General features: G+C 61.5%; 2 protein-coding genes across 4 annotated transcripts; both read left to right on the top strand.

Annotated features, from left to right (window-relative positions):
* The first annotated feature begins 495 nt into the window (after positions 1–495).
* Positions 496–11,874, top strand: ENTREP3 (endosomal transmembrane epsin interactor 3). The gene is made up of 12 exons (XM_067539180.1): positions 496–1,899; positions 2,863–2,919; positions 3,163–3,273; positions 3,681–3,812; positions 4,729–4,836; positions 5,228–5,388; positions 5,700–5,799; positions 6,288–6,372; positions 6,710–7,300; positions 7,715–7,783; positions 8,089–8,351; positions 10,219–11,874. Exons 1-12 carry the CDS (start codon positions 1,681–1,683, stop codon positions 10,390–10,392), a joined length of 2,070 nt encoding a protein of 689 aa, XP_067395281.1. The 5' UTR covers positions 496–1,680; the 3' UTR covers positions 10,393–11,874.
* A 538-nt stretch (positions 11,875–12,412) lies between these two features.
* GBA1 (glucosylceramidase beta 1) lies at positions 12,413–24,143 on the top strand. 3 transcript variants are annotated; one of them, XM_067539181.1, is made up of 13 exons: positions 12,413–12,860; positions 13,690–13,857; positions 14,216–14,302; positions 15,105–15,236; positions 15,564–15,755; positions 15,865–16,011; positions 16,211–16,344; positions 16,892–17,064; positions 17,368–17,605; positions 19,104–19,328; positions 19,463–19,626; positions 21,238–21,363; positions 22,381–24,143. In XM_067539181.1, the coding sequence occupies exons 4-13, from the start codon at positions 15,170–15,172 to the stop codon at positions 22,484–22,486; spliced, it is 1,572 nt and encodes a 523-aa protein (XP_067395282.1). In that variant the 5' UTR covers positions 12,413–12,860; positions 13,690–13,857; positions 14,216–14,302; positions 15,105–15,169; the 3' UTR covers positions 22,487–24,143. The 3 variants fall into 3 exon arrangements, with proteins under 3 accessions (XP_067395282.1, XP_067395283.1, XP_067395285.1); XM_067539182.1 differs by lacking the exon at positions 13,690–13,857; XM_067539184.1 differs by lacking the exon at positions 15,105–15,236 and having other exon boundaries at positions 12,414–12,860.
* Positions 24,144–25,919: the final 1,776 nt, after the last annotated feature.

Below are 25,919 nucleotides of genomic sequence, written 5' to 3' on the forward strand. Positions count from 1 at the left end.
GCTCTTGGGAGAAGTGGCTGCCTCCCCCTCTGCTCTCTACAGCCCTGCAACCTCACTGGCGTCAGGCTGGGGGGAGAGAGCCCTGCTGGGCAGCAGAGAGGCGTGGACCCTGTGCTAAGCCCTAGCTTCCCTGCAGCGGCAGGGTGAGAGCTCGGCTCCCCTCCCTTCTCGGGGCAGAAGCTGCAGTGCAGGGCCATTTCCCCATCCTGGTGCCAGCTCTGAGTAGGAGAACCCTTGGCTGCTTCCCCCATGGACTTCGGGGTGGATTCTCTCTGCTAATTCCTCTGCCAGGAGCCCTGAAGTTTTGTCTGCCTGGTGCCCAGCCTGAGCATCCTGTCACCTGAGATGGGTTGACAAGGCAATCTCCATTGCGAAGTCACCCGTCCTCCCCTGCAAACCCCACAGGAATAGGGGCAACGTGGATGACAGGAGCCAGCAGATACTGGGTGCAGGAGTCTTGAAGCCAAACTCTGCTGCACCCCAAACTTGCATGGAGAACATCTGACTCCGTGCTCAGCTCTGCCTGGTGGGATTCCTGTTCGTGGTGTATCCCCTCCTCCCCCCGCTTTGGTTTGGCTGCTGCGAAGGTGTCAACATAGGGATGTTTGGGGATTGAAACCACATCCGAGCATCCACAGCGAGTGAACCCACCTCGCCCCCATAGGCCGGAGGCCTGGGGATAGTAACAGGGACAGGCCCTGCTAAGCAGGGAGTGTGGAGCTGGCGTCAGCAGGGAGCCTGGCTCTCGGCTAGGAAGAGCAGTCCATGTTTAGTCTGTTCTCAGTAGCAGAAGCTGCCTGCCATGACCTTCTCCAGGGGAAGCCTCTGGAGCTGGCAGTGTGTGAGTGCTTCTGCCTGAGAGAGAAGTGGGAGGGCGCTGTCCTCACCCAGTGCTCCCCCTCTGGGCTGTGACCCCCTCACTCCAAACTGCCATGGAAGACAGCTGGATTTGAGGATGCTCCTAAGGCCAGTTGGGAAGGTGGACGAGATCCTTCTCTCCTATCAAGCCTTGCTGCTCCATTTTCCGGTGTCTCCTCGGGGATCAGGGGCCTGGCCTGGAGAAGGCAGCTCGCGTCACATTTCTGTGTCTTTATGGAGCAAAACAGTCACCTGCAGCTCTGAGCCTGGTGCCTACAGCCTCCACTCCATGCAGTCCTGGGAGCTGCATCAGGGATGGAAGAAGACAGTGGGACACCCAGCTCCTGGGAAGCTGTTCTGTGTCGGGTGAGGAGTTCTGGGCGGGATATTCCCCCCTGGGCAGGATGCTGAGACTGAGGGATCCCAGGGCAGCTTGTTCTAGAAATCAAACTCTTCTCTCTCACAGAACAGCCTTGCCTAGGTGCTGGGGCCTGGTCCAGCAAACAGCAGAGTCATAGAGCAGGGTCCTCAATCCTGCCCGATCCAGAATCCCTGTTCCCAGCCCCAGGGCAGATGGGGCAACATGTGGCCAGCTTGGAGCAGTAGGGACAGCGAGAGCAGAACAAAAACTGCACAAACATCATCCAGAAAAGCAAGCGTAGCTTGGTCTGACCCCTGGACTGCTCCCAGCTGCTGCTCTGGGCAGGGCGGCCAGCCCAGCTCCTGAGCGTTGCTTCCTTTGGCGTCAGTTCCGTTAACGGCACCAGGTTCCCACTCACCACCTGGGCCAGGACTCGTCTTTTCCTGCCCTGGAGAAGAGTCATGCCATCCCCCAGCGACTCCAGCCACTCCCTGACTGGCCGCTCCTCCCGCAGCCTCACCCAGCTCCGACTGCAGAGGACCTGGCTGCAGATCCTGCTTGTGCTGGGCTTTGTTCAGGTCATCCTGGGCATCCTGATCATCACCTTCAGCCTGGTGGCAGCTACCATCACGCCCTCCCCCAAGGTCCGGAACTCCTGCCCCTCCTGGGCTGGCTTCCTGGTGAGTATCCTTTTGGCTCTCAAGTATAAGGAGTTGCCTTCTCTAGGGAAACTGGTGCCACCCAAGGCCTGGGCTAGCACCTTTGAGCTTCCTGAGCACTCGCCAATCGGGCATGCTGCTGGCCTCTCCGAGGGCTGGGTGGGACTCTTCCCCATCCACACAGCAGCTGGAAGAGTGTCCCTGGGTGGTGCTGGGGGGATGGGGACGGGGACCCTTCCCCTCTGGGTTTTGTTGGCTAGGAGAGTTTCCAAAATAATTCTCAGCAGAAATGCATTCCTTGCCCTCCTCACCCAGGGTGCTAACCCTGGGTGGCAACAGTGCTGGGAATTTGGCCTTGGAGTAAATCCCCCTGACCTGGCTTTCCTGTATGAATGTCCTCCACGCCAGTTCCCTGCCTTCATGGTGCCCCATGCCATCAGCCCTAGCCTGCCCTCCCCTGGCTACCCAGTACCCCTACCCCTCTGAGTGTTTTACAGCCTTTACCTCCCCCTCACAACCTCAGGGTTCAGGGTGGCTCCTGGTTTACAAGTGGGACAGGTCCTCGGCAGCTCCTGGGTCCATGGCCTGAGTTCCAGACACTTGGCTCCCATCCCCAAGCTCACCTTGGATCCATCCCTCCTGCCTGCTCCAGCAGCACAAACCCCGCGATGGAGGCTGCCTTGGCCATGGCTCGTGCCGCCTGCCATCCCTGGGCTCTCCCGGGGGCCCTGAATCAGCATTTTCTGCAAGCTGCCGGCAAGAAGGCGCCAGCTCCCGCTTGTTGGCCTTGCTGCCCTGCCGCGAGTGGGCCCCACTCCTGAGGCTAGGCCTTGGCTCACGGCCCCAATCCCTTGGGATTAGCACTGGGGGCTGCAGGGCTTGGCGGAAGGTTTGTGACCTGTGGGTGATGCACAGAATCCCTGGGACGCAGGCCTCCCTCCCCGCCTCTCCTTCCCACTGCCCTTCCTTTTCTTCTGTCCCCAGCTGGCGCTGTCCGGGCTCATCGGCATCATCTCCTGGAAGCGGCCCTTCACCCTGGTGGTAGGTGTCTCTGCTGTGTGGGCTGTGGGCGTTCTCACTGACAGCCCAGGGCCTGGCTCTGCTCCTCAGCCAGCTCCTGTCGAGGGGCCATCCCAGCCCCCTGGGACGGGCAGAGTGAACGGGCAATCCCCCATGCACACATCACTTGCTGGCTTCTAACACACACGCTGGCCTGTCGCCCGCTCACTCTCCCTGCAAGCATGGCCCTGCCCAGCTCACCACCGCTGTCTGTCCTGGTTGCAGATCACCTTCTTCACGCTGCTGTCCGTGCTGGGCATCATGCTGAGTCTCGCCGGCTCCATCCTCTCCTGCCAGAACGCTCAGCTGGTGACGTCCTTGGAGGCCTGCACTAGGGTAAGCCCCCTCCTCCAGCCTGACTCGACGGCTGCCTCTGGCCCTTCTAGGGACTCTGCCTCCTGTGGCCAGAGCAGCCGGGGCTGTGCTCTGGGGGCAGCCCCTTTGAGATGTAGGCCCGCCTAGGGCAGACTCTACATCTATGCCCTTGGCCAAGCTGAGAGGGCTTAGCTGCGTGCATGGGGGCTGGGGCCCATGGGAGGGCGGGGCTGGTATCCCAGCTGGATGAAGGGGGGCCCGGCTGGGACAGGAGGCTGGCTCTCACAGGAGGGAGATCTGCCCTCCCAGTCCAGCCCAGCCTGCCCTAGTTGCTGCTGGCAGGGCAGGGGGTGGAGTGGCAGGATTCCTTGTGTCTGAGCCCTGGGGGCTTGGTCATCCCTCACTCCAGGTCTCGCCCCTTTCTCCAGGAGAAGGGCTCCTGTGTCTGCTGCCAGGCCCGCTCCGAGCACCTATCCATGAGCCCCAGCTGCAGCAGGCAGGGCGAGACGCTGACCATGTTCGCCAACCCCGACTGCCGGAGCGTGCGCATGGCTCTGAAGGTAACAGTGCAGCAGGAGCTGGGCCAGCTGCACCAAGCAGATGGGGAGGCTTGAAGTCTGGACGGGGTGGTTCTCTGTGCTGGAGATGGGGGCCTTGGAGCCTGCACAGAGCTCTCTCCACTGGGGTGTGGGGGTGTCTGTGGGGGAGGGGGACTTGTGTCTGGGCATCCTTTCTATGCTGTCTGCATTGGTGTGACTGAGTCCCATAGGAACCCTGCTCTGGAACCACTTGGGACGCAGCCAGTCAGGACTCTAGTGCTTTGAAGTCTGCCCCCCCTCCCCGCTCTCCACACACCCGTGCAGCCCCTCAGTCAGCGCGGGAGTCAGGAGGTTTATTAGATCTCAAGATCACCACGTAGAAAGACTTTGCTCACAGATTAATTTGGAGTTACAGCAGCAACCACCCGAGGAGCCCCAGAGCCCCATCCCCGGGCTCTGCCCGGGTGAACCCCCATGGGGCACTGGCTCTCCCTTCCACGCAGCCCCTCACCCCCTTCTCCAAGCCGTCCCCTTGCCCCTCCCCAGCCTTGTGTCTCCTTCCCAGGCAAAGTGGCCACTCCTTGTCTCCGCCTGCCACAAGCTGTAAGAACTGGCTGGGCCAGGGCAGCGGGTCCTGGCAAGGGCTGCAGAGGTGTGGCTAGGGGAAGGCCCATCTGCCCTCTAGTGGTTTCTGAAATGATCACACACCTGGGTCCCGTCACCAAAATACCTGGGTAACATGGGGAAACTGAGGCGCACACAGCACTCAGAGAAAACCCCAAGAATATCTCCACTTCGTCACAATTGGGGGCAGCTCTCTGCACTGGGCCAGGGGGCTTGGTGTCTGGGGGAGGTCTCTCTCTGCTCTGGGCTCAGATTCTGTGCACACTCTAAGCGGCATCTCGGGAGCTCATTCCCCGTCTTCCCCTTCTCCCAGGATCTTCTGCTCAGTGTTTGTGGCCTGACCATCTTCTCCACCATTGTGTGCACACTCTCAGCTGTCATGTGCTGCATCCAGATCTTCTCCCTGGACATTATCCATGTGGTGAGTCCTGGCCTGGCCTGCAGCTCCTCTTCCAGGGGGTTCTGGCTCCACAGGAATCCAGGAGTTTGGGGTTGGAGAGTCGGGGCATTCCCTGGGGTGCTAGAGAGAACCCTGAGGGGATTGGATCCTTCCCCCAAAGCTCCTTGCCGCGTGGGGTCCCGAGCGCCTGGCCTGGCCTGCCCATGGCCCCCATGCATTGCCTGTCCCAGGGACACAAACAGCTGCTCCTTGCCGTGTGCAGGGATGAGGAGTAAGAGGCACTGGAGCTGCTCCCCTGACACCTACCAGGTGAATTGGGCCAACAGCAGGAGAAGGGGATGCATCCCTGTCCCCCACACAGGCACCTGTCCTGGGCCTGGCAGGCTCCCCTCTCACTCCCCTCTCCCTGCAGCTGGCACCGCAGCGCCTGGGCTCGATGACCCTGGAGTGCACGTCGCCCCCAGACCCCTTCCTGCAGCACATGCTGGACTTCGAGGAGTTTGTGCCGCCGGTGCCGCCACCACCCTATTATCCCCCGGAGTACACCTGCAGCTCGGAGACCGACGCCCAGAGGTGTGTGGGCAGCGACGCCACGCAGGGCAGCGGGGGCAGAGGGGGAACTTGTAGCTGAGTCTGAGTGAGGAGGCGGAGAGGGGACCCCAGAAGGCAGGAGTGGGGGGAGCTCAGGGCGGGGGCGGGGGGCAGTGAGGGGAGAGTGGGTCTGGGGGACAGGGAAGCTGGGGTAGGGAGGCAGAGGCCAGGGCAGGCTTGGGGAGGTCCTGGCGGCTAGCTTCCGGCAGGGCTCAGCCTGGACCCCACTGGATTGCTTCCCTTGAGGTTTGGCGCTCCGTTGTGGCTGATGCCCCTCCCTTTGGGACCCACAGCATCACCTATAATGGCTCCATGGACAGCCCTGTGCCGCTCTACCCCACCGACTTCCCCCCCTCCTACGAGACTGTCATGGGGCTCCGGGGAGACAGCCAGGTAAGGGGCATGAGCAGAGGAGCCGTGGGGCTGGGTGCTCGCTCAGAGAGGTGGGGCTGGGGGGCAGGGGGTGACTGGCCCAGTCTGCCCAGCTACAGAGGGGCTCTCGCCAGAGGCTCAGAGTGCCCCGGGTCAAACTGCAAAGTGGAGAGAGAAGCCGGAGCTGGGCTGGGTGAGTGATGGGAGAAACAACGCAGGCCGGGGGGAATCGCAGTGACCCAGATGCTGAGGCCCAGGGTCTGAGCAGCACATTCCTGCTGCTTTCTCCTCAGCCTCTCCCTCCTGCGTGTGTTAGAGACAGGCTGGGTGTGGTAACCTCATCTGTGTCACATCCTGGGGCCAGCCCGACTACACAACCCTGCCAAGGTTGTGTTATCCATCACAGCTACTCCAGGGGCGCTGGGGGGGGAGTGCCTAGTGTGCAACATCTCTGCCCATACAGCCTGCGTACGGCTCTGTGGCGTGACGTGCTTGTGCCCCTCTTGCAGGCCACTCTGTTTGATTCGCAGCACACTGATCCGCTGCACGGCTGCACCTGTGACCACGTCCCCTCCATCGTGCTCAGCGGGGAAGGTACCAGGGTCCTTGGGAAGCAGCTGTGGGCAGGGAGCAGCTTGTGCCCAAATCTGCCCATGACTGGGTGGCAACGGGGAAGGAGCTTGTGGGCTGCAGGGGTGGGGCAGAGTCATGTGGGAGAGGGGGTGGACTGTGCCTGTGGGCCGGGTGGGAGGAGAGTGGCATGCACCCTGTAGGGGTGGAGCTGGGAGTCCTGTGCCTGGGAGCTGGTCCCCTGCGGGTGTGGACTAGGCGCTCCTGCGGTACACAGGCTAGTCCCCCTGGAGGTGTGCTCCGAGCCCTCCCAGGGAGCCCTGTGCACCCGCCCGCGTCCCGATGCCCGTGTGCGTTGCAGTGTCCATGGACAGCGCGTCTCTGATCATGTCCGAGATCATCGACATCCCTGCCGACAGCAGCCCCTCCGAGGACTCCTGCCTGCTGGAGCTGCAGGGCTCCATGCGCTCTGTGGACTACGTCCTCTTCCGCTCCATCCAGCGCAGCCGAGCTGATTACTGCCTGAGCGTGGACTGCATGCAGTGCGGCCACCATCCTCGCAGCCCCACGCTGGGCCTGCAGGGCCCCTTTGAGGACATTCCCCGACCCCGCGTGCGAGGGGAGCGCTCCTACTCTTGCTCCACCCCTGACACCACTTACGAGGGTCTCCTGGAGACAAGCGGGGCCGTGACCCACAGCTGCAATCGTCTGGAAGGGCTGGCTCGCTGCGCTGGGCCCTGCTTCCCCGAGGTGCGACTCAAGGGCAAGAGCTCGCCGTCAGGGCACCAGGGCATCAGCTCCACCAGCTCCCTGTACCCGGACGGCGGGCACCGCCGCCATCAGCGACGCAACAGTGAGACATCCTGCCTGATGTCCCCAGCCCGGGGTCTGAGCCAACGCCCGCTCGTGCGGTCGCACAGTGACCCCGGCATTGCTGTTGCCAGTGATCCTGGTAGGTGGGATTTGCAGGGGGTGAGCTGGTGTCCATGTGTCTGTCTGTCCTTGCTCACGCATGCGGGAGTGGGGGATGGACTATATCTGCTCCTCGAAGGGTGTTCCGGGGTTGCTGGTGACTGCTCACGCTGGGCGGCTGGCTGCATTTCAGACACGAGTGGATTGGTGCACATGACATAACAGATCGATGCGTAGCTCGTGCAAGGGGACTGGTGCATGCCTGGCAGTGGACGCGTGTGTATGACCCGGGCCAGGGGACTGGAGTGTGCGTGACGGCACGCTGATGCACAGTGCCTGTGTGAGGGAAGTGGTGTGTGCATGCCCGTGGGTGGCCGGGCAATGGGCTCGCCATGTCGTACGGAGCAGGAGGAGGGCAGAGCCTGAGTATTTGCCACTTGCTTTCTCCTTCCAGCCGACCTCCGGGATCTGCTTTATACCAAAGCACTGGAGGATGATGTCTCCAATTCCTCTGCAGATACAGGTCAGGAGAGAGTCTGCCTGGGGGCGTCAGGTTCAGGATAGTGTCTGCTATGTGCCCTGGGGGGCAGGGGCTGGAAATCAGGGGGGGGGGCTGACGTGTGGCCCCTTTACTTGGGAGTGCCTGGCAGCATGCTATGGTGCCCCCTGCTGAGAGAAACTGGCTCTTCCCCCCCGTCTCCCCCACTGCGTCCATGGCAGCCCTGGGCCTCCTGAGCACAGCATCTGGGGCTCCACTAGGTCTGTGCTTTCCCCCACCCCTGCCGCCTTCCCCTGGGCCCTGATTCTCACTGGCCAGTCTCCTTGCAGGGCTGTGCTCTGAAGCCTGCTTGCTCCGGCTCTCGCATTGGGACTCGCCCCCACTCCTCAGGACCGGCTCTGCCAGGAAGAACAAACTTCCAGTGCCCGAGAAGGTGACGCAGCAGCTGTCGAAGGTGGCGACGGGCTCCCTGGGGGACCTGAAGGTTTGTCGCGGTACCCGTGGGCTGGTGGCCAGGTTCCTGCAGAGATCCAAGCGCAGCCTGGCATCCGGAGTGGAGACGGCTGGGCTCAGCTCCCAGGGCCACAAACAGGTAGGGGCACCCATTGGCCACACTCTGCACACAGGGCAGCTGAGAGAGCCCAGCAGAGCCTGTGCTGCCTACCCTCCTGGGCTCTACAGGCATTTCCAGGCCCCGTCCTATCTAGCGCCGCCTCCCCTGCACCTGACCCTGCCCTGGAGAGACTGCCCGGCTGGCTGTTCCCTTCTGGCCGGCCTATAACCCCCGATGAGCTCAGCTCGCCTGGCGGGTGCTCAGCAGTGAGTGCGAGAGCACACGTGGCACACGGTGGGACATGCCTCCTTCGGATGTTCTCCCCAGGCCACGCTGGCCCTTCGGGCTGCTATAGCCTATAGCAAACGCCTGCTCCATTGTCCTGCTCTCTCAGCTGCTCTGGCCGCCCAGGATTCCCCGCCCGTGTCTGATTCTCTGAATAGGGCTTCTCCAGGGCTCTCTGCATACCCTGGGCTCTGTGAGCATTTGCCCTTTGTTCTGCTGGGCTGGAGGCTGTGGTCAGGGCCTCGCTGTTTCCTGCTTGGGCTCCACGTGAGGATGCAATAGCTGGTCCAGCTAGTAGAGTGGAGCAGTGGCCCCCCCATGAGTGAGTGTAGGGCCAGGATGCGCGCTATGCATCCTGGATCTGTGTCTCTGTGGTCAAGGGCCCAGAGCCTGGGCTGGGAGCAGGGCATTCCCAATCCTGGCTCTGCCACTGACTCAGTTCCATCATGGCCTCGGTTCTCCCACTTGTGAAAAGGGGTCAATGACCCATCCCTGCTCCCAGGGTTCGTTCATGTCAGTGAGGTGCTGCATGTGTTGCTCAGGAAGGACCCAGCTTGCATTAGGTAACAAGTCCCCCAGCAACTCTGGGGCTTGGCTTGTCTGTAATTGCAGCCTGTTGGCCCGGTGCATACCTTTGCCATGTCACCAGCCCTCTTCTCTTCCGCTCTCCTTTCTCTGCCATCTGGGCTGATGTTCCTCCTTCATCAGTCACCTCACCAGCCTACAATTAAAAGCTTTGCCAGAAAAGGGAGCTTAAGTCACGATCCTTGCGTTTGAGCCGAGACTTTTATTGTGCTGACTTCCCCTCCTAGTTCAGGGCAGCTCCGTCCTGCACCCGTGTCTGTCCCTGGATAATGTTAGGTCACAGCTTGCCCCTTCTGGCACGCTGGCTTCAAGCTGCCAGACCTGTTAGGCTTGAACCCAGGAGACTGTTTAATCTACTCGTCCTGGAAAACTCTGACCCCTCCCTGGAGCCCTTCTTGACTTTGTGCACTGGGACCGCCTCAGGGGAGTTCAGAAGATGCTCTGGCTTCCTGGCTGGGACGGCAAGCATCAGGGCTGCCCTCAGTCCCTGGCTCCTGTCTGGCCTCCATCTGCTCAGGCTGCACAGGGGTGAAAGGCGCCTGCTCCATGGGCTCTCGTGGCTCCTCTCTAGGATGGCTCCCCAGCTTGGCTGCTCCCTTCCCTCCTGTCCATCCCCCTGGCTGCTGAGGTTCAGCCAGCTGGGACCTCGCAGAGATGCTGCTCTTGACACCCAGCCGTAATGGGGCACAGTAGCTAGCCTGCACCCGTCACTCACTGGGGCTGTTCTGCTTAGCAGGGCTTCTCCGAGACATGCCTTTGTGGCAAGGTCCCCACCACACATGGAGCATCAGAGACTTCTCCCCCCGAGCCCTTTGCCCATCACAGCTGCCAGCCATCGGGGAGAACCCAGGCTGTGGGCTCTCCAAACACCAGCCTCTCCCTGTTGTGTGAAGGGCCGTGTGTCCAGGCCGCAGCTCTGGGAGGGCAAGTCCTGCTTCAGTTCCAGGCTGGGGAGGGTGTGGGGCAGGCGGGGCACGCTCCCAGCAGCTGGTGCCCTGCTGTCCTCACTCCTGCCCTTCTTGCGGTGGGTTGACAGGTGCCTCGGAGCCCGTGGCAGGCCACAGAGCAGCAGCCGCCTGAAGGGATTCACTTGCAGAGCTGCGGGGACCTGAGTTCCACCTCGTCGCTGCGCCGCCTCCTGTCTGCCCGCCGCCTGGAGCGCAGCCGGCCGCACAGCCTCAGTGGAGTCTACAAGGAGAGCATCCTCTGAGGGAAGCCGCCACCTTCTCTCGGCCTTGCCTGCCCCTCAGGCCCCAGCCCGGCTGGGAGTCCAGCATCAGGCTCTCGGGCTGGGGTCCGCAGCAAGAACTCGGAGCAGCCTGGACGGGCCTTACCCTCGACACTGCCTGGGGCTAGGGGCTGGCTCCTTCCCCGCAGACATTCCTCCGCTGCAGTGGGAGAAAGTGCAAGCTGAGGACACATACCCACACCTCCAAGGGCAGGGCTCCATGTCCCTGCTGGCCTGGTACATCTCAGCCAAGGCTAGGGCAGGGGATGGTGGTGGGTGTGTTTCCACACAGGCTCTCCTTGTGTTACTAGCCCGCTAGCAGAGGCCAAGGCCACTCCTGCCTCCTGCTCTGACGTCTGCTGGTTCAGAGGCTGATGTGGTTCTCAGGGCAAGGAGGCTGGGCTGAATGTGCATGACCATCTGCTCCCACAATGCACCTGGGCCGGAGCGTAGCCCCTGCACTCAGGGACCTTTCTCTGCAGCTGGGCAGGTTGACTCCTAGGGCCCTCTGCGGCAGGGAGATTATACGCTTGAGCACAGCAGGTTGCCTGGGAGAGGGCTCAATTCAGCCCGGCTCTCCTCAGATGCTATGCACCCCTTTCTGTGATGGGGGAAGGGCAGGGCAGGGCAGGCCACTTCCTCTTCTGGCAAATCCACAAGGATACAACGCCTAGCAGAGGCTGCAGCCCTTGCCCCATGGGCTTGCCTTTTGTCCCCTACTCCCGCCCAGCACTTCTGCTCGGACCTTCCCCATCCGGGGCTGAACTGAGACATGAGCCTGGATCTTATGGCAGAGCTCTGGCTTGGTGCAGGCAGTACTAGAGGAGCACGGGTGTGCGTGCACGGCTATAGTGCAAGGCCCAGCTTCCAGCAGGGCCTCAGGGAGCTGGGCTCAATGTGCCCCACCAGGTCTCAAGGCAGAACCAAAGCCCTGCCTGCACTACATCCCCATCCCCCCCAAGTCCCCAGCCAGGCTCCTCCTACCACTCTGCTCTGGTAGCTCTCCCTTCTTCCCTTCAGCCGCTGCCTGTGCTTGTGTGCTGCATGCTGTGCTGTGGCTCTGCTCTCTCGGGGATGGTGGAGCGGGGCTGGGGGGGAGATGCACTTTTTTACCTTGGGGAAGCATGTTGGGAATTTCTGCAGAGTCTCCACTGCAGGTGCTTGGAGCTGCACTGCCACTTGTACAAGAAACCCAATAAAGTTCTGCACCCCCTGGAGCCGCCTGGGTTTGCCTCATGTCCTGTCTGCCTTGGACTGGAACCAGCTAGGGAGAGATCGGGGCAGTCAAGGAGAGTGATCATGGGCCCCTTGCTAATTTCAGGGAAGAGCGTGGGAGATCTCTCTGGCACAGTGACTATGGCCCCCTTGTCTGTGTGGGGGTGCATTTGTTCACTGCATGTGTTGGGGGCGGGGTGCTGCCACCTGTATGGAGGTGTGTGCTGTAATCAAGCAGGGAACAAGGTTGTGGAATCAGGCACTGGAGGTTTTAAAAACAGGTTAGACAAATATGTCAGGGATGGTCTAGGTAATGCTTAGCCCTGCTTCAGGGCACGGGACTGACCTCTACGTGCTGGGAGCCCACTCTGTAGGCCTCTGTTCAGCCTGAGTGGGGGAGGCAGGTCCGTCCTAGCTCCAGCCCCCCCCAGCTTTGGCTGGAGGCCGCGGCTGCCTTACAAGCCTGGGCTCTGCTGCCAGGGGGCAGAAGACACCCCACGAGCTGGAAGAGCTTGCTCCCTCGGCTGTCCCTATGGGACCGCACGGGATGGGACCCGGCCTGGCCCGGCTACGGCTCCCCGGGAACCAGGCTCAGCCGAGGGGGCGGCCTGTGCGGCTGGGAACGGGAGGCCAGCAGGGGAAGAGGAGTCAGTGGAAGTGCGGCGGCAGGCCGTGGCTGGGCCAGGCACCAGGGCGCTGTGCGAGCCCAGCCTGCAGGGCCGGGGGGAGGGAGCGACCTCCACCTACTGCCCCGGCAGGTACGAGACAGGCTGCGGCCGGGGCCGGCCCTGCCCTGCCCAGCGCGTCCTACACGGGCCGGGCCGGGCCGGGCCGCGCCGCGCCGCTGGGGGCGTTTGCCCGTGTCTGGCCCGCGGCTAAGCCGGCGGCGCGGCGCGCTCTGCGGAGGACGCGGGGCACGCACAGGCTGCAGGGCCCGGCCCGGCCCGGCCCCGTGAGTGGGCACTTGCAGGCGGGGCCCCGGCCAGGCGCCGCCAATTCCGGCTCGGCCCGACCGCTCAGGGCGCCGCGCAGCTCGGGCATGTGAGCGCCGGTCCGGTCCGGTCCGGTCCGATCCACCCCCGCGAGAGGCCGGGGAGCCGCCGCCCCGCCCCGCCCCGCCGGTGAGTGGCCGGCGACCGGGCCTTCCGGAGGAGCGGGTCGGGCGGTGACGGGGCCCGGACGCCTGGGTTCTGCCCGCGGCTCTGCCGCAGACTCGCTGCGGGACCGTGGGCAAGGTGCGGCAGCGGAGCGGGCCGGGCCGGGAGGACGAGGCGAGGCGGGCTCTGGTCTCGCTCGCCCGCCCGCCGGGAGCTGCGTGACGCCGCAGGCCGGGCAGCCGGCGCCTCCCATCGCCCAGCCCGGGACGCCGAGGCCCCGGGCGCCCTGCGGGTTCCCAGCCCGGATTGTGCAGCTGCAGCAGCTGCCTGCCCCGGCCTGCGCCGTGCGGGCCTGGCGCCGCTCCCAGGGGGTGCAGGTGGGGGGACCAGTGGGACGCTTCCTTCCCCCCGGGGCCCGGCCCGGCCCGGCCCGAGTGCGCGCCGGTGCAGTTCCCTTTGTCCAGCCAGCCCCAGGGTTATGCCAGGGCTTTTCCTGGACCCGTTCCCTCATCCTCCCCAGTGCCAGGGCTTTCATGGGCTGCTGTCCCGTGAACGAGCAGCTGGAGCCTGTGACGCGCAGTTTACTTAGCCCGGTCCTTGTTTCACACCCTCAGCCCTTTGTGGCATTAGAAGGGCCGTGGAGACGAGCAGGGGCCGTGCAGTGAGCATCCGGGCTAGGGCCGGAGCTTTGATCTCGGCCCTTTCAAACTCATCATTTTAGTCCTGACATGGACTCCCCAGGAAAAATAATCCCAGTACAGGGGTGTTAATTTCATGGCCGCATCTTCTCAAAATCCCTCTCCTGAAGAAAGGGGAATTCTCAGAGGCCTAAAGCAGAGTAAATCTCGGCCTGCGATAAATGCCATGCAAGTTCTCAGGGAAGGGGGTTGTCATTTTCAGGTAAAAGGTGAATGTGACATTCCCAATTGCCCAGATTTTAAGTAATTTTTCTTCTCATTCTTCTCAGCCAGCGGGTTCAGAGAGGTCTGTGTTAGTTTTATTTCCAGTGTATGGCCCCACCGTGCTTTTCAGCTGGAAGCATCACTGAGCGCTTTGCGTATTCTCTTCAGTGAATACTTACGACTAAATGCACCTAGCCCTAGGGTGGAACGCAGCAGGAAAAACTGTGCAACAGGTATTTTGCCACAGGAAGTGACTAACAAGTTCATCCACTGGAATTGCAGGGGAATTCTAGTTTGGCAGAGTATTGCCCAAGTGGGAATTGGCCAGGATATTAGGGTTGATACACGCCACTGTAAGAAATCATGCTGCAATAAGTATATGTTGGTATGGCGGGCATTTGCTAATCCCTCATTAAGGCTGCCGTCCTTGATGGCTGTTGGGTGGAGCTGAGCCATTGCAAAAGGTGCCTGTGGTACCGAGCAAGCGGAGGCACTGGCCCGGCAGGATGGATGAGGTTCTGACACCAGCACTCAGCCTCTCTCTTGCCTTGTCCTCTCCCGTCTCTTCCCTCTCGGATTGTCCCTCCACAGGATGAGTCCAGTGGTTCTCGCCTGCCCAGGTCTTTGATCTCCCCAGGGCCTCCTGAGTCTCTCGCTGGTGCTGGCGCCAATGCCCAGGTCAGTGCTGTGAGGGAATGGGATCCACCTGTTCTCTGCTTCCTTGCGCTGATGATTAATGAAGTTGTTAAATATAGGACCAGATCTCAGAGGTGCCCACTGCAACCCCTCCTCCCCCAGCATCACACACTGCCTTTAACCTGCTCTGTTCTAGTGGGCTGGAATGAACTCTTCACTAGGAGCAGGCGCATTGATCCAGCCTGGGGGGCCCCACACAGGGGCCTTGCCTGGCTGCAGCAGGCTGATGAATGCGGCACAGGAGGCCAATGTAAGCTTTGGACAAGAGAATTGGTTTTCCCTTACGCCCTGGGTCAGGTCAGGTCAGGTGCCGGGGAGAAGGGGGTGCTGGGAAGGAGCAGGTAGTGCCTCAGGAGCAGGGGCTGCTGAGTAAGTTGGTGCCAAGTCAGACTGGCTGGAGGAGGCCAGGGAGTGGTCAGGGAAGAGGTGGGAAGATGAGAGCAGGTGTGGGAGGGACTGGAACAAGGCTCCCTTTAAAAGGAGGCTGGGGCCGCCTTTGCGGTGGAGGCCTTGCTGAGCCAGAGGGAATTGGAGCTGGAGCCTGGGAGAAGCAGGTTGCTGCTGCTGGCGTTCGGCTGGGCAGGAGAGGAGTGAAGTGAGATCAGGGGCAGGACTTACCAGAGCAGCTCTGCTCTTTAAAGACCCCTGGAGTCAGGCCACGCTGCTTGGCCTCCTCCCTGTGCTCTGCTCCAGGAGGCCCCCACATTGCTGCCCTCGCCTGGCTGCTCCTGAACTGGAGCCTGCCGGGCGACCCTGACACTCACAGCCTCCGTCCTGCTGTCAGGCCCGGGTGCCGGGACGCACTCACTGGGACTGGCTGCGGGGGTCAAGCTGGGCAGAAGAGGCGCCATGCGGGCCGGGTGCGCCAGCATCGTGGGCTGGTTCCTCTTCATCCAGACAGTGCCCGGGGCGGCAGGTAAGTGCTTCAGACGGGTCATGTGTGTGTGACCCTGGGGGAGGCTCCTTTCTGCGGGCTGATGGGGGCAGCTCAGCCCCAGCCCTTCTCCCTTGTCGGGTATCAGCTGGTGCAGGAGTCCTGCAGTTTGAGGGCCCAAGCGGGTGTGCTGAGAACACTGCTGCACCGGGGATGGGTGCATGTGGCCGCGTGGGAGGGACTCGCTTGGGAGCATCCACAGAGCTGAGAGGAACAGGATGGACACAGGAATCCTCTGCCAGGAGGTCTGGGAAGTCCCAAACAGTACCCAGAGCCTGGCACCAGCCCTGTCTATCTCCTTCTCCCTAGGCGGCCGTCCTTGCAGCCCCCAATATTTTGGCCATGACTTGATGGTGTGTGAGTGCAATGCTACCTACTGTGACACGCTGGACCCCGTCGTCGTCCCGGCCCTGGGCACCTACGTCATGTATGAGAGCAGCAAGGCCGGCCGGCGGCTGGAGCGTAGCGAGGGGAGGTTCCAGAGCAACTCCACAGCCCCAGGTATCTATCGGCTTGGGCTGGACGGATGCAAAGGGCAGGGCGCTGTCCCTGTCCGCCCTGCCCTTGCTCCCAGCTTCGTGGCTCTGAGCTGTGCCGCTCTGCCCCGCAGATCTGGTGCTGCGGCTGGACGTAGCGCAGCGCTATCAGAGGGTGAAGGGCTTTGGTGGCTCCGTCACGGACTCAGCTGCAGTGAACATCCTGGCCCTGTCCAAGGAGACCCAACACCATCTGCTCACGTCCTACTTCACGGAGGAAGGTGAGAGCTGGGGGCCAAATGGGGACAGTGACTTATGGAAGTGATCTGCTGAGCGTCCTGCTGGTGGGAGGCAGGCCCCTGGTTCTGGGCTCACGGCCCTCAGGATCTGCACTGCCTGCGTCCCTCAGCCTGAGGGCCTTGTCCCCATGTGCTGCTCCCATGACACTGGGTCCTGGGTCACCTCCTTCCTGTCCCACAGGGATCGAGTACAACCTGCTCCGCCTGCCCATGGCCAGCTGCGACTTCTCCACACACCCCTACAGCTACGACGAATCTGCCAATGACTTTGAGCTCCGCTACTTTGGCCTGAAGGATGAGGACACAAAGCTGAAGGTGAGCAGCACCTGTAGGGGAGGGGAGGCCTGAGGCACCAGATGGAGCAGGGAGCGGCCAGTCCCCTCCGTTTGCTCCGGTCTTCTGCTCTCCAGCAGAGCTCCCAGGCCCCACCTCACCTGTGGCACCCGCCCCGACAGCGCTGCAGGGCAGGCATCTCCCAGCCCCTCCTGGGTGGCGCTGGGCCCCCTGTGCCCGGGCAGGGCAGGGCTGGGCTGGCAGTTTGGTCAGGGCAGCGCCAAGTCCAGGCCTGACCACAGCTGCCTCTGCGGAGGAGGAGGCGGTGGCGGTGGGCCCTGGGGGGAGGGGTTCCTGGGCAGGGTCCAGACCTGATCCAGGGCTCCTGGAGGGACACCCCCATCTCTGCAGTTGCCATGGTGTTGGGCTCCAGTGCAAAGGCCACAGGTGATGTGGGGTTCTCTGTCCTGGAGCCTGTCTAGGCTCCCTTCTGCTGGGCTGCCACGTGCCGTTCTGCGGAGAGAGTGCGGCCCCCAGGGGACGGGCATCTAGGCATATTCCCTCCTTGGACCCTGCTCTGTCCCCTCAGATCCCCATTCTCCACCAAGCCGTGGCCTTGTCCAAGAAGCCGCTGTCCCTGATCGCCAGTCCCTGGTCATCCCCAGTCTGGATGAAAACCAATGGGGAGATGAAGGGGAAGGGCACCCTGAAGGGGAAGCCGGGGGACAAATATCACAAGACCTGGGCCAACTATTTCATCAGGTAACAGGCAGCCTGGGCAAGGGCTCGTCTCCTGGGGCAGAGGAGCTGGTGGGGCGTGGGGAGGGTCCCGGTGGGAGCGGCTGGCCCTGGGGCTGTGGGAGGGAAGGAGCTGGTGGGACATGTTAGGGAGTGAGCCCAGCGACCAGGGCGGGCGTTGGAGAGGTCTGCGTGAGCTCCCTCTGCCGGCAGAATGACAGGTCGAGGGCTCTACGGTCCGTGTGGGTGGGGGCAGGGGGCTGGTCTCTGCACCCCAGGGAGGCACTGAGGGGCGGGGCTGCTAATGTTCCTGGTCCTTGGCCTCAGGTTCCTGGATGAATACGCCAAGCACAACCTGACGTTCTGGGCGGTGACGGCTCAGAACGAGCCCACGGCCGGGCTGATAAGCAATTACCCCTTCCAGTGCCTGGGCTTCACTGCCGAGCACCAGCGGGACTTCATCGCCCAGGACCTGGGCCCGGCGCTGGCCAACAGCTCGCACAAGGGCATCCAGCTCATCATCCTGGATGACAACAGAGTGCAGCTCCCCCACTGGGCCAAAGTGGTGAGTCCCTGTGCTGGGGCCCATGTGCCTTTGCCTGTTCTGCTGGGGCTGGCTGTGCGGGAGCTCTCTGCCCTGCAGGGAGGTGCTGAGCCTTGGGATCAGAGCATGCTCCGGTGGGCGTGTGCTGCGGGGAGGGAGCAGGGCTCTCCCGCGGAGGCTGGATAGGCTCATTCTAAAGGGCTGGGCACTGGGGAAGGTACAGCGAGATCCCAGCCCTGCTGGAGCTGGCTCCATGGCCCCTGTGCAGCGCTCCCGTGGAGGACATCGGGCTGCTGGGGACAGAGCGAACTCCGGCCCTCAGAGAGAGCTGCCTGGCTAGAGACTCTCCTTCCTCCAGGCCATTGCGGGGCAGCCGGGTTCCATCCAGTGCCTCTGAGCTCCTAGCCCACTCTGTCCGGCTGTAAGCCTGGGCATGGTACGGAGACTCTGCTGCCGCCTGGCCTGATGATCTGCTGGTCCCCTGAGAGCCATCAGCCCCCCATTAGTATTATTTATCACAGCAGCGCATGGAGGCAGGGCCCAGCTGTGCAGACCCCAGCGGAAGCAGCCCCTGCCTCGCAGTCTGCTGCCTGCTCGGCAGGCGGGACCCAGGAACTGAGGAGAGGACACCGGCAGTGGCTGCAGCAACGCAGCTCCTGAGCCCGGTGGAGGTTTGGTGGCAGAGGAAGAGAGTGAGCCCTGCACGGGGCTCCCCCAGCTCCCACAGGCTGCCCAAGTTCACCTTCCCCCAGCCGCACATCCAGGCACTCGGCTGGGCTGTGAGGCTGTGAGGGTGCCTGCGGTCTGTGACATCCAGGGCACTGAGCCTCCTAGATCTCCAGTGGCTCCTTTCCTTCATGGGACCCATTGCTCTCCTCTCTGGTTCCGCCTCGGGGGAGGCCCATTCTGGGCTGCAGGGTCTTCTCAATGCCAGTGGGGCTTGGCCCCTCTGCGTGTTCTCTGCTTTGGAGGATGCAGCCTCTGGGCCCTCCCCGTGGCTGGCTGTGGTAGGGACCTGGCTCAGAACGAAGTGGCTGAGGCGTGGCCTGGAGGAAGCTGGGTAAAGTTCCCTGGCAGGGGAGCAGTGGGGGCTCTTCCATGGGCTGTTGGACCCCAGGTGATCTTGGGTTTCCAGGAAGCAGCAGTGGTTTATCACACAGGAAACTGGCCTCCCTTGCCATGTCTGGGTGGGCCAGTGCAGAGCAGGGTGCAGAGAGAGCCAGCGCCCCGTACTGCACTGGCCTGAGCTTGTTCTCAGTTGTTGGGCCCTGCACAGCTTGCGTCCTGGCTGGCATAGGGCCCAGTCCCTTGGCCCCCACACTGTCACTCAGAGCAGCAGAGTGCCCAGGCGTGTGCTGTGGCGGGAGAGCCCATCCAGGGTGTGCTCTCGGCGGTGGGGTGTAGCGGGGCCCTTCTTTCTGCGGCTGTCCCAGGGCGGCTGTCTCAGAGGGTGTGGTGAGGGATGCCCCACAAAGGCCTGGCCGGTGGGTGACTGCTCTTCCTGCTCCTTCCCTCTCAGGTACTGGGGGACACACAGGCCGCTCCTTATGTCCATGGCATCGGCGTCCACTGGTACCTGGATTTCATCGCTCCCATAGAGGACACTGTGTTACTGACCCACAAACTCTTCCCTGATTACTTCATCTTGGCCACAGAGGCCTGCATCGGGTCCCACTTCTGGGAGAGGGACGTTATCCTGGGCTGCTGGGATCGGGGGAACCAGTACAGCCACAGCATCCTGACGGTAAGGCCCCCTCGGCTTCCCCAGGCAGATTGCCTTGGCCCTGCAGGGAGCGTCACGCCCCCCCACCCTCCACCACACACACACACTCCTGTCCCCTGCCGCCAGCTCTGACCATCTCTACCTTCCCCTCCCAGAACCTGAACAACTACGTCACTGGCTGGGTTGACTGGAACCTGGCTCTGGATATGGAGGGGGGGCCCAACTGGGTCCAGAACTTCGTGGACAGCCCGGTCATCGTGGACAGCAAAAAGGATCTCTTCTACAAGCAGCCCATGTTCTACCACATGGGTCATTTCAGGTGATCTGTGGCCTCTCGGCTGCATCCTCATCAGTTGCATAGTTACAGCAACAGCCCTTCTGCCAGCAAGAGCAGGCTGTGCCCGCCGCTGGCTGTACCTGTGTGCTGTTGTGTTAAGTTCAAGGTCAAAAGAGTTAAAGGTGTTGCAAACTTTCACTGTCCAACATAAAACCAGTGATACAAAGAGGTCCGGCTTTTTCCTAGGGACCTTGGTTTACTCGATTTCTTGGCAGACACCCGAAAGCATTCGTCTGGAAGTTGTAAGTTTGTTGATTAAACGCAAGGAAGAACAAGAAGTTAAAAGAAGCATTTATATGGAAACTGAAATTGGGTGATTATGCAAAACAAACTTAATTAAAACCTTTACAATTTTTTTTTCCTTTTTGGAGGCAAAATCGTAGTCTTTTATTTTTAGAACAACCTTTCTTTGGTGAAAAAGAAAGGGTTAATTTGACTTTTAGTCCTGGTATGCAAAGGGCTCCTGTTTCTAGCAGACAGACAGACAGACAGACAGACACACACCAGGTGGAGGGGAGAGAGTAGGAGAGGTGGGGGAAATGTGGCTTTTGTTGCTGTCTTTGGGATGCTGGATGGCTGGTCAGTCTCAAATGGATGTTTTGGATGGCAGATCAGCCACGGCACCTGTTGCCTCTGATCAGTGTGTAAGCCAGGGTCCAAATATGATTTGGCTGGATCTTTTCTCCTTAGCCAGAGCAGGGTTGTGACCAGCTCATCTGGCTGTGCCGATGCAGTGCAGTTGATTTCAGAATTGAGCTGAGAGAGGGAGACAGAGAGAGGTGGCAAGAAATAGTGGGGCTGAAAGGAACATGACAGGAAAGGGAGACAGAATAGGAGCCGATGGGCCTCTGCCATGCTGGGAATGAAGGATTCCCACTGAGCTGAGGACTGGATGTTTCAGGACTCTCAGGTGAAAAACAAAGTTCCTTTAAGAAGAGAAGCCTGCTGGCCTTCCCTTTGGGGGAAAGTCCTTCAGTCAGGCCTGCTCCTCCTGTCTCAGGGTCAAGGAAGGATGAGATGAGCACCACGCTGGGTGACGGGAAAGCTGGCCAGGGTTTTTTCCACGCAAAGTTTCTTTTTAAGAACCCTCAAAAAGGGAAAAGTGGACGGCATAGTTTATTCCCGTGTTGTTTTGCCCACCAGTTAGGCCTAATGTTTGACTCACCAATTTTGGTTTATTAACTTTTGGCTCTGCGGTTCCTGTTTCTTAACCAGGATCATTTTAACACGGTTCTTGAGTTATGTTAGCAGGCTCTTTGTGTTTGGGCTAATTTAGTTTCTATACCTTTTGGGGTTTTTGCACCTGTTTATTCAGTTTAATTATTGACGACAACACGACCTATTTTCCAGTTAACTTTCAAGCAGGCACAGAGTTACAGGCTATTGTGACATTTTATGAAGTTGCATGTACTTTTTACATTTGAGCTTACAGTTGGGGGTGAATTTTAAGTATAGTAATTACACTACACAAGTATGCAAGGCTCTGCTCCCTTCCGCCCGGGCTGCAACCTCTGTATTTGTAGCCCCTGCCTTGTCTCCTGGGGCCGTCACTTTCCTTCTCCCTGTGCTCACTGCTCCTTCTTGTCTGTGCAGCAAGTTCATCCCCGAGGGCTCCCAGCGTGTCGGGCTGGTTGTCTCTAAGAAGAGCTGCAAATGCACCATAGAGTATTCAGCCTTCTTGCGCCCAGACGGTGCTGCTGTGGTCGTGGTTCTGAACAGGTGAGTGGCTGGGCCGGGCTGGAGTGTGGGATTCTCCTCCAGACCATGAGTGGGGTTGGGGTGTAGGGAGTCAGTGCCTCGGGTGGGATTTAGGAGCTCAGAGCTGGACTTTGGGGCAGGGAGGGAGAAGGAGGGAGATTATGGAGACTTGGGGATAACCAGGCGAATCGCTTTCCACTGCAACAGCAATGCAGGCGGGGACAGATGAGGGACAAGTCCCTGGCCTGAACTGTCACCATCACTGGGCAGCGGCAGGTGCCCCAGCGGGCAGGAGACATGCGTCCTCCCCCAGGAGCTCCCAGGACAAGGAAGGGGATTGGGGAGCCCAGAAAGCAGCTGGCTGTGTGGGGGTGGGGTGAGGGAGGGCTCTGCTTGTCAGATTCACTGATCTCCTCTGGAGAGGAGGGGACAGGTTAGTCATGGCCCCCTCCCCCTGGTCCCTGCAGCCCCTGGGAGCTGTGAAACCCTGGCACTGCGGGGTGGGGTGCAGGGCCACCCGCTGTTCCCAGCTGCAGGCAGCCGCAGTTGGTGGAGCCGGTTCTGCTAGGCAGCCAGTGTGGCTTCTGGCCACAGGGAGGGCTGGGCTGAGCAGCACAGGCCCATCCCCGGTTCCCTTTGGCACTGGCCAAGTCACTTCTCCTCCCGGCCTCTCCCCTCCCCCTCTTCCAAGTAGGACAGGAACCGGCCCCCTGCCAGGTGTGTGTGTGGGGGTGAGGGGAAATGGGACAGGAACCGGCCCCTGCTGGGATGGCAGTGGCAGCTGGTTAGCTGATGCTCTACAGGTTTGGTCTCGCTGGGTGCTGCTGTGCGAAGCGGGGCTGGTTGGCAGGGAGAATTATTGGGGCAAAGATTATTTCACCCCAATATAGTGAGGCCGGCTGCGGAAACCTGTTGTTTAGATCCCCAGGCCTCGGGCTGGCTCTCTGCACCCCGCATCCCTGGTCCTGGGGTGTGACCGATCCCCAAAGCGGCTGCTGTGATTCTGTCTGGTCTGACTCTGCCCCTCGCTCTCCCCAGGTCCTCCAGGGACATGCCGTTCAGGATTTCAGACCCAGGCGTTGGCTTCGCTGAGGCGGTGGCTCCAGCTAACTCCATCCAGACCTACCTGTGGAGACGGCAGTGAGGAGGCTCTGGGAGCAGGGGCAGGGAGGAGGATTCAGCACGCTGCCCTGCAGAATCCATGGGTGGGGACGTCCCATGTAGCACAGAGGGGGCTGGGTGGGGCCCTCAATGAGATGGGGAGGCCAGCTGGATCTGCCCCTTGGCAAAGCACCGCACCTGGGCAGGGGCAGAGCTGAGCTGCTGAGCCCTGTCCCTGGAGCAGGTGTGGAGCAGGCTGGGCCCGGTGCTGAGGAGGGAGCGGGGCTCCCTTTGCCCCAAAGCAGGTGGAGACCCACGTGCTGCTCTGCGAAACAGCAGCCGTCTCTCTCTCTGGGCCCCCCCGCAGCCCCGTCCCCGGCGAAGCAGGGAACACAGACATGTCTGGTTGAGAGCGGAGTGGCCTCCTGTCTTGAGCTTTACATCGACAGAGAGTTAAAACCCAGCCACTTCTCCTCTCCCACAGGCTGCCCCCCAACTCCCTCCCCCCAGTGCACGCTTCCCTGGGTGCCTCTGAACCCGGCAGGCTGGGCCCAGAGGGGAAGGAGTCATGGGCCCTGCTCCTGAGCATGATGGGAAATAGTCTCCCTTCTGAGCCCTGCCGGAGGCTCAGTCAGCAGGGTGGGGAGTGAGGCTGGGGGGCTAGGATGGGGGCTTCATGCTGAGTGAGAGCCAGTGAGCAGGCGTTCGGGAGCCGTTCCCCCTGCTCACCTTAGCCTGCCCCAGGGAGGTCTGCCTTTGCGGCGGGCACCAGAGCTGGCTTCCACCCTCCCTCTGGCTTGCTGGGCTGCCTGTATGGCCTTCCCCCCTCAGGCTGTGAGAGATGGAACCACAGGGAGCTCCTGGAGCCTGGACTCCCACCCATGATAGTGGCCAGTAACTGGAGCAGATGCTCACAAACCAGGTTGTCATTCAGCCTTTGGGCTCTGCGTTCCTTGCCTTCTGGGCCAGAATCAGGCTCTGATGGGATGTGCTGGGTGCAGTTCCACCCCTCCAGGGCTGTCCCTGCCTTGGAGCCCCTTGGCTAGGGACTTGGTTTGCATGGCAGAGTTCATGCTGTGAACACTGAGTAAGCGGTGACTGCAAGGGGTGCAGCGGCCCGGGGAGCATGCTGCTCTGATAGCATCTGCCCCCTTTCCCACTGTCACCTGCCCCTCTCTGCATTAATCCAAGGACTGGCAGGCCTGACGGAGAGGAAATAATGAAGCTTCTTTACCTTTTATTCGAACACCAGAGCAAGGTGAAAGTGATGAAAGTGAAAGGAAACAAATGTTCAAAGTACATAACAAGAAATACTCTTAACAGGATGCATCATTTACCTGTGGAACTCACTGCCACAAGATTTCACTGAGGCAAGAGCTGACCAGATTCCAAAAAAGCATTAGCCCTTTTTATGGCTACTGATTAACGCCCATAGTTACATTTTGAAAGGATAAAACCAAATGTAAAGCCTCCTGCGTCAGTGCATGAGCCCATACCGAACTGCTCTAGGCTGGAAGAGCTGATCATTGGCCCCCTTGCTGAAGCTGAGCACATAAAGCAGGTGTTCCAGCCCTGCTTTTTGGATGACGAACACAGCCTACCTCCCCACACATTCCAGCTCTTACTTTTTGCACAGAATGAAATTTCTGAAAATTTCCAAGTAGGTTACTTGGACTGAATAAAAATGAGTTGAAAACGGATCCATTAAGAGGTTTAGCACCTGTTGTCAGGGGCAGTTTGCTGGCTGAGTGCACCGGGGCAGGGGCAGTTTGCTGGCTGAGTGCACCAGGGGTGGGGGCAGGGGCAGTTTGCTGGCTGAGTGCAGCAGGGGTGGGGGCAGGGGCAGTTTGCTGGCTGAGTGCACCGGGGGCAGGGGCGGGGGCGGGGGCAGTTTGCTGGCTGAGTGCACCGGGGGCAGGGGCGGGGGCGGGGGCAGTTTGCTGGCTGAGTGCACCAGGGGTGGGGGCAGGGGCAGTTTGCTGGCTGAGTGCACCGGGGGCAGGGGCGGGGGCAGGGGCAGTTTGCTGGCTGAGTGCACCAGGGGCGGGGGCAGGGGCAGTTTGCTGGCTGAGTGCACCGGGGGCAGGGGCGGGGGCAGTTTGCTGGCTGAGTGCACCGGGGGCAGTTTGCTGGCTGAGTGCATCGGGGGCAGGGGCAGTTTGCTGGCTGAGTGCATCGGGGCCGGGCTGGCTCGCGCTGGCTGTGCCATCAGAGTCCAGCAGGGGGCGCAGCAGCCCAGGGAGTGAGGCTGCCGTGCCGCGCTGCAGAGCCCGCCCCCTAGCGGGGCAGGTGGGTGCGGGGTGGGGGTGAGAAGGGGCAGAGCCCAGGGCGCTGTGGGGCGCCCCCCGCCAGGCACCGTGCGGGGAGGGCCGTGAGGCACGAAGGGGCCTGAGCTGCAAAAGGCAGCCCCAACCTCCCCCAGCCCCCGAGCCGGCGTGGGCTGCCAGGGTGGTGCAGGGCTGAGCCCTCCCTCCTGGGCAGGTTTCTGCTGCGGGACTTTGGGCCTTGGCTGTCTCCGGGGGTCATGAGACATTCCAGCCCTTCCGGCTCTGCCCGGCTGCTGGGTGAGGGATGGACCTGCCTGGCAAAGCCCCTGGGGGGCCTGAGACACCCCTGGCCACAGCAGCCACAGGGCGGTAGGAGGTGCTGCAATCTCCCCCCGCCCCCCGGCCTGAGCGCACAGTGCTGCACGCTTGGTGCAGATTGCATTGTGCTGCCCGGCCGGGGGCAAAGCTGGGGGATGGGGGTGAGCGGGTTATGATCTGGGATTGTTTGGGGGACGCAGGGAGCTTCCCCCTGTCTGCGACCGATGAAACCACTGGGCAGCGGCAGCGGTGCTAGTCTTGGCAGGCAGGAGTGCTACAGCTGCCACCTGCCAGTGGTTCTGGGCCCGGGGGCGGCTCGGGGCTGGGCATGGCACCTCTGGCTGTGTCTGATGGCGCCTACCAGAAGCAGCTCAGCCTGCTCCTCTTGTTTGCAGCTGCTCTCAGGATTAGAGCCCTGTGCAGAGACAAAAATGTGGATCTGCCTCCACTCCACATGCATCAGCATAAACATCTACCCAGCCCGTGATCTGTGCCCCCGTTTTATCGCTGTCCGCATCTGCACCCTCAGCAGCAGCCGCCAATCAGCTGTGTGCCAGCCAGCACCCCACCCCACCCCGGCTGCTGATCCTGGGCTCACAGCTGCTCCAGCCCTGCTGCAGAATTCACAGGGGTCCCAGAAAGTCATGGAATCCGGGACCATCTGCATCCGAGGCAGGATCCCCAAAGAATGGCCGGCAGATATTCGTACTCACAGCTCGAAGGCAGAGATCTGTGGAGTTACAGGGGTCGACTCTCGATGGTTCGAGCCTTGGGATGTGGAGAAGCTGCGGGAAGCAAGGAGGAGCCAGCTGATGAAGGGGCTGTAACATCTCTATGGCCACAGCAGCCCCAGGCTGGGTGCGATAGGCACTGGACACACGTGCTGCAAAA

The sequence above is a fragment of the Emydura macquarii genome, unplaced genomic scaffold, assembly GCF_026122565.2.
Source record: "Emydura macquarii macquarii isolate MOO-44397 ecotype Brisbane River unplaced genomic scaffold, CSIRO-AGI_Emac_v2 contig_527, whole genome shotgun sequence".
In the NCBI taxonomy this organism is placed as follows: Eukaryota; Metazoa; Chordata; order Testudines; family Chelidae; genus Emydura; species Emydura macquarii.